Source organism: Haliotis cracherodii, unplaced genomic scaffold (assembly GCF_022045235.1).
Source record: "Haliotis cracherodii isolate W230 unplaced genomic scaffold, xgHalCrac1.p SCAF_3, whole genome shotgun sequence".
NCBI classification, from domain to species: Eukaryota; Metazoa; Mollusca; class Gastropoda; order Lepetellida; family Haliotidae; genus Haliotis; species Haliotis cracherodii.
In genome coordinates this window covers 44,577,514-44,599,081 of record NW_027266286.1, presented here as the reverse complement: position 1 = coordinate 44,599,081, position 21,568 = coordinate 44,577,514, and the positions used below count along the sequence as shown (strand labels likewise).

The 21,568-nt window shown below is 39.9% G+C and overlaps 1 protein-coding gene across 1 annotated transcript in view; it reads right to left on the bottom strand.

The window, feature by feature from the left end:
* Positions 1 to 21,568, bottom strand: part of LOC139474458 (membrane frizzled-related protein-like) — a 42,724-nt gene that overhangs the window by 13,479 nt on the left and 7,677 nt on the right. Inside the window, exon 2 of the mRNA XM_071257494.1 lies at positions 9,787 to 9,834. Within this exon, the coding sequence (XP_071113595.1) occupies positions 9,787 to 9,834 (48 nt within the window). The remainder of the gene's footprint in view (positions 1 to 9,786; positions 9,835 to 21,568) is intronic.

The following is a 21,568-nucleotide window of genomic DNA, read 5'->3' as shown; positions in this document are numbered from 1 at the left end:
TGTTTATCGGTCAACAAAAGCGACATAAGCATTTCCATTATCATGAGAAACCCTTGCCAAAAGTAGCGCCAACTGCACCATTGCGACAACATCAGGAGCATGTTTCATGATTCACCATAATAAATGATGACATTGGATGCTCGCAAAAACGCGAGCTCATTCCGATCCACTAGTGGCATCCGCCACAAACACATCCAAAGGCAAGCCAATTGTTCACCCGAAAAGGCAGAGAATTGCATCTGACATCATTTTTGTCATTGATACGTCAAACCTGGAAATGCCGTCTACACGTCCAACACAAAGTCCAAGCCAGGACCCAAATCCTTCAAACCGGGCCAAAGTTTAATTAATTACATACATTTCCCCCTAACCTTAAATAATCTCTACTAGTTCTGAAGTAAATCGTATTTACCCGTATGAATCATCTTATGTTATTTATTGCCGATAAACAGAATATGCACACTTTCTGAAAGTACTGTGTGATAAGTCACGCACCAAACCTATACTCTCGATATACATGCTGCTCTTACTTAAAAAAGAATAACAAGGGTTAACAGGATACGTATATTAAAGTACCATGCTTTCCTGATGTGCTCTCATTCTAATTTGAAATAATGGCATAAATAGTTACCACTCATCTTTCAATATTTTTCAAGGTTGGGTTAATCACGAACATATTTGAATATGTACAACATCTATAGTTACTTATCTTTATACTTAAAGGCATCAGGTTTGTCTGTCATAAGACCCCGAAACAAATATGTCCAACACAGCCCAATATTTGGCTCTTGGCTCCTTGTTCTTATATTTTATAAGTATTGTTTAAACAACTGTTTTTTTTCTGTAAAATATGTTCATTTCAGAAATTAGATGTTATTCTAGCATCAGGTCTGTGGTACGTTTACTGCATCAGCATTACATTAAAACGATATTACATTATATAAATTCATACAGAGGAAATGCTTAACTTTTATCTTTTAGGGAAGAGTGCAGGACGACTTGCTTTATACATATAAATGTGGACATGTATGTATGGACATTTGGATGATACAGATATACCTCCTTAAAGATAGTACAGTGTTCGTAGATGACTGTAGACAATGGAATAATTATGTGAGTAATCGGGTTAATACCACGTTCAGCAATATTTAGCCATATTGCGATATTGGTTTCCAACATACAAGACGGACCATGAAATTATGACTTGAATTTGGACCTGGCTTTCTGGTGTGATGTAACATATATGAAAGTATATATTCCGAAACGCAGTGTTCCTCCGTTGACATCCATAAATATTTTTCCTTGTGTGTAACAGTTCTTAATGCCCTTCAAAGACTCAATCTAGTTTTGTTTTTAAATGTGGTGATATTTGCGTAGAATATAATATGGTCATGCCTATATAAATTTGGGTCTTTGTCTACATAAGCATTTAGACATACAATTTAAAGCTAAGGACATTGCTAATTCTGCAGGCATGAAGTACACGCCATAGCAAGCTGTGATCTTTATTCATACTTTAGATATTCGTAATGGAGATCTGTAACTGAAGTTTACCGTAATCTTCCGCAACTCTCACCTCCTGACCAGTTGAACGTCTTAGTGCATTCAGATGCCATTGTAAAATTCCAGGCTGCCCCTCTTTCTGTGATGTTTTGACGGATGAAATCTATTGCGTTATAATAATCTCTGTTTGCTGATATATAATATGTACATGTTGTAAAATATTTACGATATTTTAAACGTGTAATTCGATGCATATGCAATGCAGTGTGAACATAAGTGCGGATGCACGAAGGCGGTTATAGTCATAGTTATACTGCGATGGATGTAGGGGAATGGTAGGGGGGTGTATGTATGTATGAAAGCACGAATACCGATACATGAGGGCGGATATAGTTATAGTTCGATGGATGTTGGGGAATGGTGGGAGGATGGATTATGTATGAAAGCATGCGCATGGATCCATGATGGCTGACGTAGACATAATGGTGGGTAAAGAAGAATGTGGTGTGTGGGTGTGTGGGTGTGTGGGTGTGTGTGTGTGTGTGTGTGTGTGTGTGTGTGTGTGTGTGTGTGTGTGTGTGTGTGTGTGTGTGTGTGCGTGCGTTGTGATACGAGGGTTGGCGAACATGTTGTCAGATGATTGTGTGAGTAAGTTCAGTGGTTGAGGATGTGGCGGGTATGAGTATTCGTACATGCAGACTTGGGGTTGGGGGACTGGGTGTGCCTGTACTGAGGTCTTTTGTTTCACTCACTTATAGTGTTTTCTTTCACTCAAATACTGTTTTACGCATTTTAATGACTGAAACTGTAGTGACTCAAAGGTCATACTGGCCGGGCATTCAACATATCTACCCCAACTACATACGTAGCCATTTTTATGGTGTACAATTCTTCTTCTACCTCTCTCACACACACACACAAACACACACACACACACACACACACACACACACACACACACACACACACACACACACACACACACACACACACACACACACACACACACACACACACACGCATTAATTGTTTTATTAAATGTATCTTCGAGAGTCAGTAAGAAACTAGAAATAACTGCCTTTGTTCTGTAAACCTCACCAAGTTTCAGCTTTCGCCTCTTCCTTTGTGGACTGAGGTTTCACATTTGTAAAATGATCTCTCTTATCTGTCTGTACAATCAACTTAACTGCCCTCACCCCCTGCAGTTTTCCCGTCCCATATTGCCAAGCAGGTGACCCACAAGGAGGAATACCGCCCTCCCTCAGTCCAGTGATACTGTTACTAGCACAATATGTTGGGGATACGTAGCCTTGCTGTGGGCAAACATTTTGTAACAATTTGGCAAACTTTGATATGTAAACAGCAAATATTATTCAGTTTTATTTCAACAAAAACGGAAAAAATCGGATCCTACTTATTTTGTGGATACCATAACAATAAATCAAGCCAATAGATCGTTTGAGCTGGCATGAATATAAAAAATAATTAGCAAGTCGATAGTCATAATTCCCTCTGTTGGTCCCACGTGAAATGTTCTTCACGAATAGAATAGATGGCTGATAGACGTTCGACCGAATAATATCATTTGCTAACTTCAACTGTTCATCTAATTTCCATGAATGTATGTTACATAGTTCATATGTTCATGGGCTTCTACACTGAATGTATAATGTGGAGGACTACTTCGCTTGAGGATAAGTAACATAAATAAAAATGATGATAATTATGATAGTAATGCCATTATTATTCCTTCAGATTATTAAAAAAAAAGTTATTATGTTTTCATAGAGAGAAAGAGGTATGGAGATTGTGAGATTATTTTTAGCATCGGAATTGTTAACATAATTCTTAAAGATATTATGTTTTGTTTGTTTGTTGTTAAATGCTGCACTCAGCAACGTAAGGATATTAAAACATTACATTTAGGTTCAGTTGTATTTTTATATTTGTATCATTTTGCAAATGTTACAGAGACCTGATAAGGGATATATAATAATGTATAGTCGCTATTCTTAAAGTAAGAATATGTTAGATTTATCAACCAGAAATATTGCACACAAGAGGATAATCATATTTCATGACACTATTCAACGTCGAAGTCAACGATATTTGTGTATGTTATTGCTACATGACACGGATACGTCATGATAAAGCAATTAGAAATTGGCATTTGATGATATAAGATAGCTACGCGATAAATCACAAAGAACAAAGAAGGAAGCGATATTTATTTCACGATAAAAATTGTTCTATCATGACGTCATTTATTGAGATTCGAACATGCACTCGCAACTTGAAAAGTAAAATTTGTAAATTTGACCTTATTTTTGAGAGGTATGTGTCTAGTGAGTTGTTCCCAATAAATTTTACTGGAGAATCCGAAAGTGAGAGTGATATGACAATCGGTATTGGGAGAAAAGGTACAGATGATTGACGAGAAAATTGTGAGAATATGCGGGACCAAACTCAAATCCTAAAATGGATTTATCTAGCATGGCCGCTGTCGGATTCTATTCAAGGAATCATCATTATTTAAGTACGGGTAAATATTGTAAAGCGTGTATTTTTTCCTAATTTAACACCCTAAAAGAGGCTGTACGTAATGTTGATATCTCATATAGAAATAAACGAGTCTCGGTCGTTGTTTATCGTACAATAAACAACTCCCACTCGTCGTTTGTTTCTTAATTACATGACCATATACACTAACTTTATATCTTTTCATGTTTATCGGTCAACAAAAGCGACATAAGCATTTCCATTATCATGAGAAACCCTTGCCAAAAGTAGCGCCAACTGCACCATTGCGACAACATCAGGAGCATGTTTCATGATTCACCATAATAAATGATGACATTGGATGCTCGCAAAAACGCGAGCTCATTCCGATCCACTAGTGGCATCCGCCACAAACACATCCAAAGGCAAGCCAATTGTTCACCCGAAAAGGCAGAGAATTGCATCTGACATCATTTTTGTCATTGATACGTCAAACCTGGAAATGCCGTCTACACGTCCAACACAAAGTCCAAGCCAGGACCCAAATCCTTCAAACCGGGCCAAAGTTTAATTAATTACATACATTTCCCCCTAACCTTAAATAATCTCTACTAGTTCTGAAGTAAATCGTATTTACCCGTATGAATCATCTTATGTTATTTATTGCCGATAAACAGAATATGCACACTTTCTGAAAGTACTGTGTGATAAGTCACGCACCAAACCTATACTCTCGATATACATGCTGCTCTTACTTAAAAAAGAATAACAAGGGTTAACAGGATACGTATATTAAAGTACCATGCTTTCCTGATGTGCTCTCATTCTAATTTGAAATAATGGCATAAATAGTTACCACTCATCTTTCAATATTTTTCAAGGTTGGGTTAATCACGAACATATTTGAATATGTACAACATCTATAGTTACTTATCTTTATACTTAAAGGCATCAGGTTTGTCTGTCATAAGACCCCGAAACAAATATGTCCAACACAGCCCAATATTTGGCTCTTGGCTCCTTGTTCTTATATTTTATAAGTATTGTTTAAACAACTGTTTTTTTTCTGTAAAATATGTTCATTTCAGAAATTAGATGTTATTCTAGCATCAGGTCTGTGGTACGTTTACTGCATCAGCATTACATTAAAACGATATTACATTATATAAATTCATACAGAGGAAATGCTTAACTTTTATCTTTTAGGGAAGAGTGCAGGACGACTTGCTTTATACATATAAATGTGGACATGTATGTATGGACATTTGGATGATACAGATATACCTCCTTAAAGATAGTACAGTGTTCGTAGATGACTGTAGACAATGGAATAATTATGTGAGTAATCGGGTTAATACCACGTTCAGCAATATTTAGCCATATTGCGATATTGGTTTCCAACATACAAGACGGACCATGAAATTATGACTTGAATTTGGACCTGGCTTTCTGGTGTGATGTAACACCCCAGAATCTCCGGTAGAAAAAGGGCTCAAAGCACGAATTAAGATCACGAGATGATACTGATGTATGCATCTGGACACATATTTGCGTAGTATTACTACCTTAATTCATCAGTATATATGTATTTTGCATAAAAGGATATTATAGGATCGACGCTGACGCGCATATAACCTATTCACCAGTGCTGTAATATTTCATTTCTTCTGACACATATCGACACGAGAAATTATATTTAAATTTAAAAGGAGCCCAAGTGGGATAGAAATTTGAGTCTGAACCTGTTGAACAAGGCTTGTTTCATTTTGGGCTATAGCATTGCCGCAAGGCCTGGGCGGAAGGGAACACCTGTTTGCACCCATCAGATACCAATCACAACTTCTCTCTCCAAACGAAAACAAAATACGAAAAATGTCGGAAGTGTATCCTTCTAATTTTCTATTTAGATACATGTTTTAACTTTAAAGTAATTATATGTATCTCATGTATTATTGGTATCTGTGATGCTGGTACCGTTTTGTTGCCATTGTGTAGCTTTTGGGGAGTTATTATGAATATCAAATACATGCCTTGAAATATGGACTTCCATGACGAAAGAATACAGAGTATACATAACTCGCAATTCTATATATTCAGCAAACAGCCCAAAACCGAAACTCCACAACATATCTGATTACACTGAATAAGGCTGTCCCAGTTCTCCATGCGATACTGACGCCTGTTCGTCTCCCAGACCATACAGAATAAATTTAAAAGGAATCCAGCTCAAGTCTAGAACGATTTGGCAAGCCTAGATTGCCTTAATTCTATCCATGAATGTAAGCATTAATAAAAAAATATTGTTCTTGTCTGCTTCAGATTATATTTTGTAGATACTTATTTTAACTAGGAAAATTGTACTGACACCGGCGCTGTCCCTATTAAAGCTATCCATAAGAATTTCGAATTGCCGTCCATTGTTCGATGTCAATACATCGATGACAAGTGAGGATATCATAAAGTAATCGTTGATGCCGCGCTACACTTTGATAAAAATTATAATCAAGTTGACTGGTGTGTACATTACTACAGTGAACATGTACATGATCATGCCCTAATAATCAAATGCCGTAATGTCAAATACTAATGTATTATTGTGTGATGAATTTAACTGGATCAGTGGTAACATGTGATATTAATATTCCATCAATTTCTTTCCTGGTTGGTCCATCCATGTCTACAAAATGAAAATAATACAATTAAAATGGAGCATAGAACAATCCTTAATTTCAGGCTAGAGCTGTGGAAATCTAGACTTTCCCAATCATTATAGACTTGAGTTGGTCTCATGTTTTACATTATTCTCTTGGGTCAACGTCACAGTTCATACCATACACTAACAAGACCAGCTTGCCCCCCGCCGGAGCTCCCGGATTTTGGTTATATCATCTAACATGGCCAACTCTGCTCTTAAGTAAACAAGAACCTAATCAGCGAGGGGTCCTTTATCATCCCTATGTGGTTGCTTATAAAAATCTGATATCTTTTCCCAAAGACCTGGTTAATAATATATTTTCTGCTGAATATTCGAAACAAATAGAGTGAGTTGGTACTACATGTACATATGTATACGGTTCTATTTTAAATGACTGCAGCGCTCCATTATGAAAACAATTTGTTTTAACGCCGCTCTCAGCATTATTCCAGTGATATATGACGGCGGTCTGTTGTATATGAAATATATGCAAATTGATTCTTGAATCTTGAAAGTTGTAACATTTCCGCAAATAAGTATCACATGCAGTATACAGTATATCAACTGCAATACACATGAGCACACATTTCCTACACCTCTCCCTTCGGCAAACACCTCATGAGGGTTGCAACGAGGTCACAGGTCAGGCGTGCACTCGTCAGTTGTCTAATACGGTCAAGAGTAACATCTTCCGGAAGACCACTGCACTGGAGGTATGTGGATTATTGAGGAGGTACTACGTGTTTGGAACTGGGAGTTGAACACTAAGCACTTTTAGAGAAGAGCTCATAATAAAATGTTATGGACTCGCGGACGGACTTGTGTTTTCATTTCAAGACGTACATTTATCAGGTTGAACTTCCTAACTGTAACAATAACTGAACTTTACGCCTTTTATACACATTTGTGATGGGGCGACAATGCGACAACGAGACATATTTTGACCTTGAAAATGTCGCGTTACGGCATCGTCGCCCTTTTGTAAAATAAAGAAAAGGATTATCAAAGAGCGACAATGCGAACACGCGACAATGCGACAAATGGCCAATTGTCGCGCTTTTGTTAATTTTGACAGGTTTTGCTTGTTGTTGTAAAGGCGTCAATGCGACAATGCGACAACGAGACAATGTCCCTTCCATAGTAATCCGTGCAAATAAAACTGAGTAATGAAATAGAAGTCTGACATGCCAGACATGCCAGTTAAAAGATAGAGTGTTGCAGCTTCTGATTTCATAGATCTTCAAGAAGGGGTTATCAATAATGGGATGGGTGATGAGTTCAACTGCATACTCTGTGATTAACAATAATGCTCCGAGTCAATACATTTTGTCAAATGTATGACATGTATTACGTGAATGAACATATTGTTTATACTCGTCCATGTTTTTGACGGACAAAATAATTTACATGCTCGGTAAAACTCATTGTGTGTTTCCGTGCTTTGTTCAGGTGAATAATTGACTTGTCCTTGCATGTGTTTGTGACGGGTGCCACTTGTGTGGCAGGATACGCTCACCTTTTCCCGAACACCCATTGGATGACCTGAACCACTTCGGATTTTTATCCCACAGCAGTCTGATACACCATGATATAACTGAAATACTGAAATACTGTACAGTTGAAAATGATGTTTAATGCGATTACCATAGTGTGTTACTGCAACTGTTCATATTTTGTGCAGTGATGTTATGTAATATGTAAAAGAAAGCATATTCAATTATCCAATTGATTTGAATAGAATATACTTGCGTCAGTGTATTTTATTAACGCCCCAAATCGTAATTAAACACATAAAATAACAGATCACGCATGGTGCCTTACTTACTACTAGATTTAATGGGCCCTCCCGGAATAAAATAGTTCCCCCCAAAGCGAGGAACATATGTTTTAGTATGTTTACAAGAAATATATTCCAAACAATATCCTCATAAGATGAGAAGATCTTTTACAGAATTACCTCAGTAAGTCAATTACAATGACAGCGTCGTAATACATTTACCTCAAGTACAATACGTCAAAATGGCCGACACGATAAACGTGACGGGAGATATTTTCGAAGTTGTTAATTAACCTGTGGCTATTTCAAGCCTTTGGCATCACTGATCAATTGGCCGATCATTGAAAGGTGATTGTGAAGATGTGTCAAATAGATACTAAGGTAAATTCATAGATTTCTGTAAATTGTCACTGCGACAGTTTGGATTTTTTTTCGTGTTTTTTTTCTCTCTGGGATGGGTTGTAGCGAGGGTATCCTTAAATGGGCTTGCAACCACGCTTCTGTATGAATTCGTACCAGGGAATTCCAAGGGTTTTCCCCAGGAATGTGGAAGTAGTCAGTGTTTACGCCTTTTCAAGAATACAGTCACGTGAAGAACGTCATGTGACCGACCTCGCGTCCAAGTCGTATATCTTGTAAACTTCACATTAAAAAATTAGTTATTGTTATAACCAAGTGAAACACAACCCATTATCCGATAGGGGTAACTGTACATAGCCGTTACCACAATAAACTTAGTAACATTGTTTGGTTTGACTTCTTGGCGCGTGTCTGAATTCCATTAACATGTAACATATCCTAAAACTAGCTTATCAGCAAATCTCGCTGCACTGCGCGCGAGAGATACTAGAGCAAGGCATGCCAGAAATACGAAACCTAAAGCTTCCGAAAGGAAGCCTTGGACATCACGTGCGTCGGGGGACCAGCGCCATCTGATTGGCCGTTAACAGTTGTACAAGGCGGAGCAAAAAGCATCGTTTTTCCGTCCATTTTACGCTTGAAAAACTCGACCCTTTTCTGGACACTTTCTAGACGCTGACCAATTAATCAATTTTAATGAATTTTTAGTCGTTTTTCCGTCCAATGACCATATACGGAAAAAAACGACGTTTTCGTGTTTGCAGTGTCAAGTCTGGTATAGTGTTATCGGCCCGTGAAGATCCGGGTTAGAATAGGTCTTCGGCAACCCATGTCGGTCAGAGCACTTGGAATCTCTTTAGAGTTTGGCTGCTTCATGTGGTTTGAAACTTTGTGCGTGTAATGTTTGTTTTGCTATGTACAGGGGAGATCCTAGTTGTGCGAGGGAACTTACTTGTTGAGGAGGTGCACTGTATGCATACAAGCAGGAGGAGGACTGCATCTGGAACAACACATGTGAAGATGATAGTTTATTCTGCAAACTGGAGCATATATTACACGCACAAGAGTGAGTGAGTGAGTATGGTTTTACGCGCTTTTAGCAATATTCCAGCAACATCACGGCGGGGGACCCAGAAATGGGCTTCACACATTGTACCCATGTCGGGAATCGAGCCCGGGTCTTCAGCGTGACGAGCGAACGCTTTAACCACTAGGCTACCTGACCGCCCTACACGCACAAGAATCATAATAAGTGCCCACAATCAACAATTTCTGGTAAGGGTCGCATCCCTGCATTGCTAACTGTATCGTCTTAAACCACTGGGCCACCATAGTGATATAACAAAAGTTCAGCTACCGTTTATCAACACTCCCTCAGTTATGGAACACATCCTGTAATGTTGGTTTGACAAAAATAAAATAGTTTCAAACGGTCAAAAAAATCTTTAAATTAGTAACAGTCCCATTATCTAGGTTAGGGAAAGATGTTGTTTTGTACAGCTGTTATAAACCTCCAGTGACGTCATCCTATTGTTCTCTAGCGGGTTAAATCTCATAAACAGGGACGCTGTAATGTCCCGGAGATTTTATATAATATTTCCGGGATTTTATAGGATATTCAAGTCATACTTGCTATATAATGTATTATAATATCCAATGGATTTTATATAATGTCCTTGGAATTTTATTTATACAACTACGGTTCAGATTGTAACATGTAATGAAATGTAAAATCAAATGACAAATATTATCTTTATATTCCCTAGGATCGAACATGCAACCCTCGTATGTGTAGCCCAGTGAGTGTACAACAAGGCTACAGAGGCGCTGATATATCAAAATGTTTTTAGAATGTCCTTTTCAAGATCCGTATGCCGGCAACAGATATTTTACGCCCGTTTCCTAATGTTCATGGAAAGAACGTTCGAAACATAACATGTTGATAAATGTTGTTTTAAGGTTCTTTTTTTCGGGTCATAAGTTAGATAAAACACTTCCCCTCGGGTTGTTAGAGATATTTAAAACCCTTTCCCTCGGGATGCGAGTTTTGAATATCATAACAACCCTCGGACGTGTTTTATCCTATACATAATATTCTAGTCCTATCATGGCGACATGTGAATAATCGTGTTTCAAACAATGTGAATGTTATAATTTACACACAATATAACCCCTGATACTCCTCAAAATGGTCTTTTAATCAAGACTTAAGACCGGGGACCTGTTCTCAACCAGGATTCTTACAGTGTTTGGTAGTCAAGGTGCTCTGTAAAACGAAACTGTTTGAAGTACCGTAAAATCACCCTAATCACTTTTTTCCAATTAGGATAGTTTAAGAGAACTTCTTACACAATGCACGCGGGCAAGTTTTTTGCAGTAACTACAGGACGTATCGCGACAGTGGATAACGCATCCCGGTACTGGGGGGAGTACAGCACCACGTCCTGCTGACGTGTCGATGACTCATGGAAAACACAGACCCATGCTGTTTCTGACGGTTATTGATTTTGCGATGGAACCAGTCACAATAATTGTATTACCTGTGGTCAGCAAACAATGGACAATTTGTGTATCGAATATTGTGTTTATCTAAAACATCAAGCGTGTTATAACTCAAATATAATGGTGTTTACCAGGCGGCTTGTCGACGCTAATTATGTTTGTATTTGTCGTTTAACGGCGCTCTCGGCATTTTTCGGACAATAAGACGGCGGCCTGTAAATAATCGAAAGATGCTGTTTGTTTGTTTGCTTGTTGTTTAACGCCTCACTTAGCAATATTCCAGCTATATGACGGCGGTTTGTAAATAATCGAGTCTGGATCAGATAATCCAGTGATTGACCTTATAAGCCTCGATCCACGCAATTGGGATACGATGACATGCATCAACCAAGTCAGCCTGACCACCCGATACCGTTAGTCGTCTCTTACGACAGGCATAGTCGCCTTTTACGGTAAGAATGGGTTGCTGAAGGCCTCTTCTACCCTGGATCTTCACGGGTAGAAAGATATTGTGAACGCGATAGGTACTATGACACGCAATCAACCACGTCATCCAGCATGACCACCCGATCCATATATTCGCCTCTAACCAGCACTGGTTATTGGGGACCTATTCTAACCCGGATTCCTCAGTTTTGTGACGCGACGTCAGGATTATGGATAGCGTCCCTTAGTCATGCCAGGATCCGCTATCGTTGGTTCGAATCCACGATTATGGTCATCACTCCCATGTTCGTTTGTGTCATCAAGGAGTTAGAAGTCGCCCACCCGATTAACATTGGGCGTTCCCCTCGCATACATCTGAGACCCAACAATAACAGAAATAGTGTGCACAATCACCATCCCCTTAGTGAGTGAGTGAGTGAGTTGGGTTTAACACCGCTTTTAACAATATTCCAGTTATATCGCGGCGTGTCAGCTTAATGTGGGTGGAAAGCCCGAAGTGATGCAGGTCTCAGACGTTTACCACTTCGGTGAAATCCACGAACATGGGTATTGTCCTGACAAACCTAGAAACATAATCGGGGCGAACCGGGATTCGAATCCGCAATTATAGATTCCTGGCGTACCTAAGGGACGCAACACTGTGTCTCTTAGGTACCCCGTGCCCCCTCCATGGGTGTAAAGAACATGGAATGTATTGTAGATTAGGAGAAAGAAGATTAAGTTGCTAACAGACGGATGGACTGAGACAAATAACACAATCTCTCATTGACGCTGTCAAGGTGAGCTAATAGTGATTTTACTGTTCCCAACAACACGTGACCCAGCAAATTGTCTATTGTACGACCCCCTGTGAGGGACATATTGGATTGATTGCTGAATTCTTCGCTCTTGTAATGTTCTTATTTCTCTATCGAAAAACGATTTTCTTTCAAGATGTAAGTGAAACAAGAGTATTGGTAAAGCCACACCTTCATATTTTAGATTATGATCGTATTTGTTTGCCTATAAATATAAATAACGATCGATATGGATCTCAGTGAACTATGCCCTGTTAATTGTCCACGTGATGTTGCAATTGACATACTGACTGTGTACATTGCTCGCATGCTGCATTGATTGACGTATGTCAATAGCCTTCGGCTGGTTGCAAGAGAAAAAAAAAGAAAAGCCATTGTTTCGCCCGATTGTCGGTGCCTTGAAGGAGAGTTAAGCTTTCTAGCTGTATAAGCAGGCATAGGTTTTCTCTTTACGATATGGAGTCTTCTGGGTTTTTCATTTCTAACCAGGCAGTTTTGATTCATTCTGGCAATAAGATAAATATAAAAACACAATGACATGCCGACATACATTGGTTGTATGTGAAGTGAAATTACAATTTTTGCACCTAATCTATATGTATGTCAAACATTTTACACAGTATTTCAGTCATATCGTAGTATGACGGCTTGGGGGAGAAACACGAAGTTTTGAATATAAACTGCCGGGCAAAAGAAAGTATAAACTTGACCAAATTTTGGAATTGACCAAAATATTACAAACAAAACAATACGAACGTTATCAAAAAGAGACGCCGAAACACTGCAAACAGAAGGTCCAAAACACAACTGCGATACCCGTACCAAATATATCACCAACGAATAACCTTTTTTTTTGGTTCACTTTTTAGCCACCATCAAACATGGGTGTATATTTTCTTTTGCCTGACAATCTGAATGGCGGTTACCACTTTGGTGAAACTCACGAGCTGTGGAGTGTTGCTGACACACCTGATTGGGGTGGGGGGGTGGGGGGTGGGGGGGGGGGGGGGGGGGTGGGGGGGGGAGGGGGGGGGGGGGGGGGGGGTATGAGGTGGTATCTATGATCGATCTCCATGCGTTCTCTCTAAGTGCCAAACAGGAACAATATGTTCTCACACTTGGGATCATTTCTAAAACTGAGGATCTGGTTTTTAAAAAAAAAATAATTATACTTATATTTTCAGTAAATGCTGGGAGGAAATAATTTGGTCTCTGAAACATGTTCACTTGACTGGGCGTCCTGAAAAAATGTATTGATGCCTACACAACATGACGTCTTGAAACACTGCCAAAAAACATATTCTGTTTCCGTCAAATTCCGTTAGTCCAGACAATTGACTGGAAACGTTACTGTTCGGATGAATGGAAATTCATAACATGCCTTGACATATAAAATCACATATATGTAGCATTAAAAAGTTAACGCCTCAAAACCAAAATGTTAACAGCACATGGATAGATTAGTATAGATTTCTGATCATCCTTGATCACCGAGGAGAAACACTGACCTATGTCATACACAATGGACTTCACATAACAAAACATCTTCCTACTTCCCATAAACCATGATGTCAATAGCACTATAGCGACAATAGACACGCGTCACACATATCCGGCTACACGTGGCCGCTGTAATTGACAGGTGTCTATTGCTCTGCTGGAGGTAGTTATAGATGTCCCACAGTGTGTCACGGGGATGTACAACAGGCCAAGTGTTTCCTGCACGCTGTAATGGCACAAATACTATCGATTCCCTTCTTGGTAATCGGTACCTTGTAGCTTGTAATCGATTTCTCGGCATCAACGTTTTGTTAATACACGTGCGTCTTTGAAAAGCATATAAAAGCACGTTCTGTGACGCACATGTAATTTGACGATCTCTGCATTCCTGAAACGTTTATTCATATTTTTTTTGTCATACGTTGAATTTTTTCAGATAGATCCGTGTATCTTTGTATCTTAGGGTCTTTATAGTTTAGATAAAAACAGACTAACAGACTAAACTATTTAGAAAACATCTTTTGTTGTAACAAAGTTAATTTTCTAATGGTGGTGGAATATTAATTTCCATTTGCATGAGAGTACAAGTTGAAGTGACGTTATAAAATAAAACCCCTGTTCACATGTCACTAAAATAGAGAACATTATTTGCACGGGAGGCGATGGGGGTAGCCTAGTGGTTAAAGTGTTCGCTCGTCACGACGAAGGCAAGGGTTCGTTACCCAACATGGGTACATTGTGTGAAGACCATTGCTGGTGTCCTCACTCGGGATATCGCTTGACAATTGCTAAAAGCGGCAAAGCCATCGTTTTGCATAATTCATTCTTACTATATATCTAAAGACACGTGAAAATCCGGCTTAGAATTGGTCTTCAGCAACCCATGCTTGTCTTAAGCGGCGACTATGCTTTTCACAAAAGGCGACTAAAGGGATCGGTTGGTCAGGGTTGATGTATGCCATCGTATCCCAAATGCGTGGATCGATGCTCATGCTGTCAATCACTGGATTGTCTGGTCCAGACTCGATTATTTACAAGCCGCCGTCATGAAGCTGGAATATTGCTGAGAGCCGGATCAAACAACAAACAAAACAAACATATATTTAAAAAAAAAGATTGATGCAATATTCTCCCTCGGAGCATAGGAAACATGGCGGAGATTAACGGAGAGTATAACACGAGTATGTGCAGTCGGAGCAGAGTGACACACCCGATACGTATCCGTTTCATCAGTTATGTTTCCTTAATTCCGTAGCACGGCTACCAGATCAACAGTTCAATATTGAATCAATGAATCACATTGTGTTTGTCATTGTGGCTCAATCTATTTGTGTTGTTTACTTTATGTCTGTCGGTTGTGTGATAGCATCTCAATAAAATATGTCTCATACTTGTCCGTAATTACCAAGTCACCTGGGTCGATATAGTGCAGGAAACGGGTGGTTCCACAAAAACTACATGACAAATCTGCACTTTGGCGAGATGAACTTTGACGAGCTGGCGATATATGCTTGTAATGCAGGGTCGTGGTCAAACTGGATCACCATTTTGGACGGAGGTGAAATGGAGAGGGTTGAACATTTTTCAAAACTATCATAATTAATATGTATGCGGACATTATTCCAATAGCTACCAGTTGCTATGCTATCGCGATACATGCTTTATCTTCAGTTCAGAACGCGGTCAATATGTCGCTTTCTTATAACTGTCGCGTTACATAATTTGCACTCTGGCTGCTGTAGGCCGTCTTCTATACGTGCGCATCTACCTGTAGGAGATCGCTATTTATACTTTATATTAACATCCTACCTTTCTTCTTAATTTGCCAGGTACACTTCCGTGTATGCATCAAAGTTAACCAAACGCTGACCTGTATGCTTATACACTTGTCCATGTTATGATAGTCTTCTCTTAATTTAATTTATTGTAGTCACAAAGTTAATGAATTTATATATGTGGAATTATTACCTACTTGTATTCAAACCTAGGGCTATCATCGTGGCCGGGGATCGAACTAACGACATCCCGTCTCCGGGCAGACGCTCGCTAGCTATCTACCACATCACGGAGGCGGCCTGCTAACGATGTGTAATAGGGCTACGAGAATGAGTACGCTATTATCTACTGTGTATGGGCGATAGAGGTGAGGTGAAATGGGGTTTAACGTCGCGTCCAAGATTATTGCACTTACATAGCGACGTGCATGTACGTGTTTGTGTGTGGCTGCTTGTACTAGTCCGGACTGATGCCGATTTATAGTGCTACCACACTGAGATACCATGCCGCAGTTTAACATGAATACCCCACTCAGCCTCAGTTTACTGACTCCGAGCCGACCAGTCCTTGTTTAAGCCCCTAAATGCCGTGTGCCAGACAGAGTAAAAAAAAGTACCACCTTTTAACGTATTTTGGTATGACGCGGCCGGGTATCGATCCCCGGACCTTCCGCTCTGCGGGTAGACGCTCAACCACTAGACCACGAAGGCGGTCATATGGGTGATAGCAAGTGCAATAGTGCACGCATGTCGCTATACATGTGCATCGTTGACAAGAACCTAATTTGGGTATGCATCAGTACTCGTGTCATCTCTGTGACAGAATAGCATTGTCGTTATCTCGATTTCCTTTAACTCGATATATCGTTAGAGACACGCCACGTTCCACACCGACACATTTCTATGGAAACTAATTCCATTTTTTTCCTCGGACAACGGATAACTCGATATAATTTCGATTGCCCCAGAGCTTCGAGTTAGCTTAATTCTAATGTATTCAATCCTCAGCATCACAACTTAAGAAACAATATTTGTCTCTTCTTTGAGAGACATTGAGAGCTTAGTCTACTAAGTACTACTTAGTAAGGCTGCCTGTCCACCATACTCTGTACATCACTTGCGTCATAACGGCATTAGACCCAACACCGAAACGTTGCTCTTAATTGTAATAAAGAAGATGTTCATCCATATATCTTATCCTTACTTTTTTCTCAAGTAATGTATAAATGTAAACATTAACCTACGCTATGGAACACAACCATCTCCAGGGCGTGAAACACCTCCAACGCCTATGTATGTGCTGTATGAGGTCAAACACAATCAGTCATCAGCGATCAATAATCAATATTCGACATTTCCACGAAGACTGATTAAGCCATTGACGGAAAGCAAGCGTCCCTTGACACTCAGGTCAAACTAATCACGCCAGCTGAAACAATAAACAAAACAAGTCCGCTTATGACCATCAAGGGTCATTGGGTATTGTTTATATGTAGATTATAACGTTACGGATGTACACAAAACAACAATTAGACGCAGTGAAGCGAAGCTTTATGAAACATTAACACGCCTCCGGGATATAGCATAGGTTATATGTCGAGATCGCGAGAATGCGAGATCGCGAGAATGTCCCTTACAGTATTCCATATATATGACTATGACGTGCAGAATGTGAAGTTCACGTCCATACGTTGGTTGGTTGGTTGGTTTGTTGTTTAACGACGCACTCAGCAATATTCCAGCTATATGACGGCGGTCTGTAAATAATCGAGTCTGGACCAGACAATCCGGTGATTGACAGCATGAGCATCGATCTATGCACTGGGGATCGATGACATGTATCAACCAAGTCAGCGAGCCTGACGACCCGATCCCTTTAGTCGCCTTTTACGACAAGCATAGTCGCCTTTAACGACAAGTATGGGTTGCTGAAGACAAATTCTACCCCGGAATCTTCACGGGTTCACGTCCATACAGAATGTCTTTTCTATTCCAATATGGAAGGACGCTGCTTTAATAAATCCGACCGCCTCAGTGGTCTAGTGGATATAGCGTCTGCCTGAAGATTGAAAGGTCGGTGGTTCGATCCCCGGCCATGTCACACCCAATGATGGTAAAAAAGGGAACTTGTTGTTTCCCCGCCTGGCGCTCGGCATTAAGGGGATAAAACAGGGATTGGTCGGCTCGGAGACAGTATACTGTGTCCAGTTTGGGTATCTATATTAAACTGCGGCATGGCACCTCAGTGGGCTAGCACTACAAAACCAGTTACGGAGTAGTACAAGCCAACCGACTCGTGAAGATCCGGGGTATAATAGGTCTTCAGCTTGCCGTAAAAGGCGACTATGCTTGTCGTAAAAGGCGACTAACGGAATCGTGTCGTCAGGCTCGCTGACTTGGTTGATGCATTATTGCATATCATAGATCCCAATTGCGTAGAGTGATGTCAATCACTGGATTGTCTGATCCAGACTAGATTATTTACAGACCGCCGTCATATAGCAGGAATATTGCTGAGTGCGGCGTTAAACGACAAAACGACAAACAAACAAACAAGCCAACCCAATTTATATTCCTAAAAATTCCGAGAAAATATTAAAATTTTCTAATTTGTAAAATAATTATGTCATTATTTCTGTCAATATTATGTAATTCGTCCACCGTATCTTAACATTACGAAAGACAGGTATCAGAACTCCTTCTGTTTGTTGTAGCTTAGTGGGTTTCTTATTTCCATCTCCCTGGGGATAATCCGCGTGGAATCCGGGTTATAAGTGACTCCTAGCAACCTATGCGAGGGGGCTCAGTAGAGCGGTTGGTCAGGCTCGGTGACTTGGCTGATGGTGTATTAACGTACCCCGACGTCGTAGATCGTTACTACCACCAATCACTTGACTGTCTGGTCCCGACTTGATTAAATACAGACCGATGTCATATAGCTGGAATTGTGCTGAGTGCGGCCTTAAACAACATACAAGCACACACAATGACATGATCACACTGTTTCACACACTCGCGCGCGGACACGCCCTCTCGGGACATGTTCAAGCTTGCATATAGATTTGTAAATCACACACACGAACCTTGTTTAAGGTTTCTCTTTTAACCAAGGGTAGACCCATTGAAGTTCCAGCACAATAAGTTCAGCAGCCATTTCAGAAGCACAAAAACTCAGCGTCCCTTCCACACAACAAATAGACAATCTGTTCAATATTTAAATGACATTCTGATTAAACTGGCAACATCATCAACAAATATAAAATATTGACAAAGCTGAAGTAAGCCAGTATTGACATTTCTAGATGTGTGCTGGCAATGTGGCACAGTCTCAATGGAAATGTTGGACGTTTCAGAGTTTGTTGTTAAATTATGCAAATGTTTCATTCATCGTACATCAACTGCCACACAATTCGCAGGATGATTAACAGATGCTATTGGTGTAACTATCATCATCGTCGTCGTCGTCATCTTGGACGCTGTCATATCATTATCTTATAGGATAATAAATAGATGCTATCATCATCAGCAGCAGCATCAGCATCATTGTCGTCATAGCTGTCATCTTGGACGCTGTCATATTATTATTGTTGTAGTTGTTGTTATTAATATATTTTCAGCAAAAAATTGTGTCTCCTCGCAACGCCATTAGATTAGGATCTAATGGCAACCTTTCAACCGACAGTTCAGAGCGTCGCTTACAGGATCTGCGAAAATGAAAGTCAGAATGTGCTTCCTTATCATTCAACTTTGAAAAGGTTATCATTCCGAGCGACACATTCCTAACAATAGTTACGGGCTTTTCAGCTGATTTCGTCTAAATAATCGTCAATCTCTCGTTTCAGTGGGTTAAAGAGGTTTACAAAGCCCGTGGGAAGAACTGCCATACAATATCTGCCATCTATTCGACATTCCGTATTTATTATATTTTGTTCAGTTTTCAGATTTTGAATTGAGAATTTGTCAAAATATTTTTCAAAGCGTAGTCTGAGCCTAGTGCCGTAAAGCTTGTGAAAGCTGCTTTCTGATTGGCTAATGTCGACTTCCTGTTAGTCATTTCATCGGTCGGTTAAAGTTCGCGAAGGTCATTCTGACGGGACCTGTAAGGGGATATGTCCCCAGGTCTTTGTACAGCGGCAGGGAACGCTGAGATCTGATTTTGAAAAGATTGATCTTCTCTATTTTCAAACATTACACTTTCACCAACTGTTACATGTATATATCTACTGACAAAATGTTGTATTCCGCGTGGAGCCAAATATGAATGTATCCTTTCAGTTAGTGAAGTTATGTTAAAACAAACGAACAATATTGAGAGCTACATGGTCTCTGGAGCTAATGCGTCGTACCACGGACCTATATAACAAGTGGGGGCATGGGTGGCCCAGTCGTCTAAGGCGCCGCAATTCGCTGTGCAGAGTTGCGTCCCTTGGGCACGCCAGAAACCTATGATTGTGGGTTCGAATCCCGGTTCGCCCCAATTATGTTTCTAGGTTTGTCAGCACCATACCCGTGCTCGTGGGTTTCACCGAAGTGGTAAACGTCTGAGACCTGCATCACTTCGGGCTTTCCTCCCACATTAAGCTGACACGCCGCGATATAACTGGAATACTGTTAAAAGCGGCGTTAAACCCAACTCACTCACTCACTATATAACAAGTTATACAAGTCCGTGGTCGTACTTAAACATCACTTGCAGTTCCAGATTTTTGCAAAGTCCTTGTGCTTCAGTGAACAGGTTATAGCTTGTGGTTTGGGTTATATACCCTGTGTCTATAACACCATGCAAGCTATTTGCAATATTGATGAGCACTTCGTCGCTCTCAATGATGCATTGTCTCGCCCTTTAGCCATTAACATTCCAGCTGTTTTGAAAGGATCTTGCCTATTCCATTTTTAAATTCTCTTCAGAGAGTTAAGGAAATCTTTTATCTCTCTCGTCTTAAGTGCACTTCATATATAATCGTTAACATTTTACAAATATGGGGTATTATACAAAATCGGTGATAATGTTCCTTGCGATTAGAATAAAAACATTCCGTGTGGATAACAACAAAACAAACAAAAAGCTACAGATGGATGAGGGTGTTTAACGCCTGTTTTTAAAGGATGTGTCAGTTATATGACGGTGTGTCAATTTCACTGTGGACTAAAGCACAACATCCTACAGAGTCTGTCGAAACACTCGGGAAATGGTTAGGTGTTTTGGCGTCACCAAAGTGACAGATTACTGGCGTATTTAAATTTTCTCTTTTACTCTTTAAGTCTTAACTGCGTTTTGTTATAAATTCAAATTTAAAAGTGTTGTACGAGGCTTTGTGAAGGCCAAACTAAACAGAAATTAATTTCATAACTCTCCCTTTATAGCTTACAGCTGTAATGAGTGTTCATTTGCTTGGTGCTTTTTGTTATTTTAACGCAGCAATATTCCATCTATATGACGGTGGTCTGAAAATAATCCATTCATGTCCAGACAATCCAGTGATTGATATCATGAGCTTCGAGCTACGCAATTGGGATACGACCAACCAAATCAGAGAGCCGGACCACCCGATCTCTTTAGCCGCCTCTCCACAAGCATCGTTCCCGAAAATCAATTTTGACTCGGATCTTCGTGGGTCTGTACCGAGACAGGTGTGTATTATACGGTCTTTAGCATTATTCCAGCCAAGACAATAATGTCCTTCACACGTTATTCCATATGACAATTTAAACA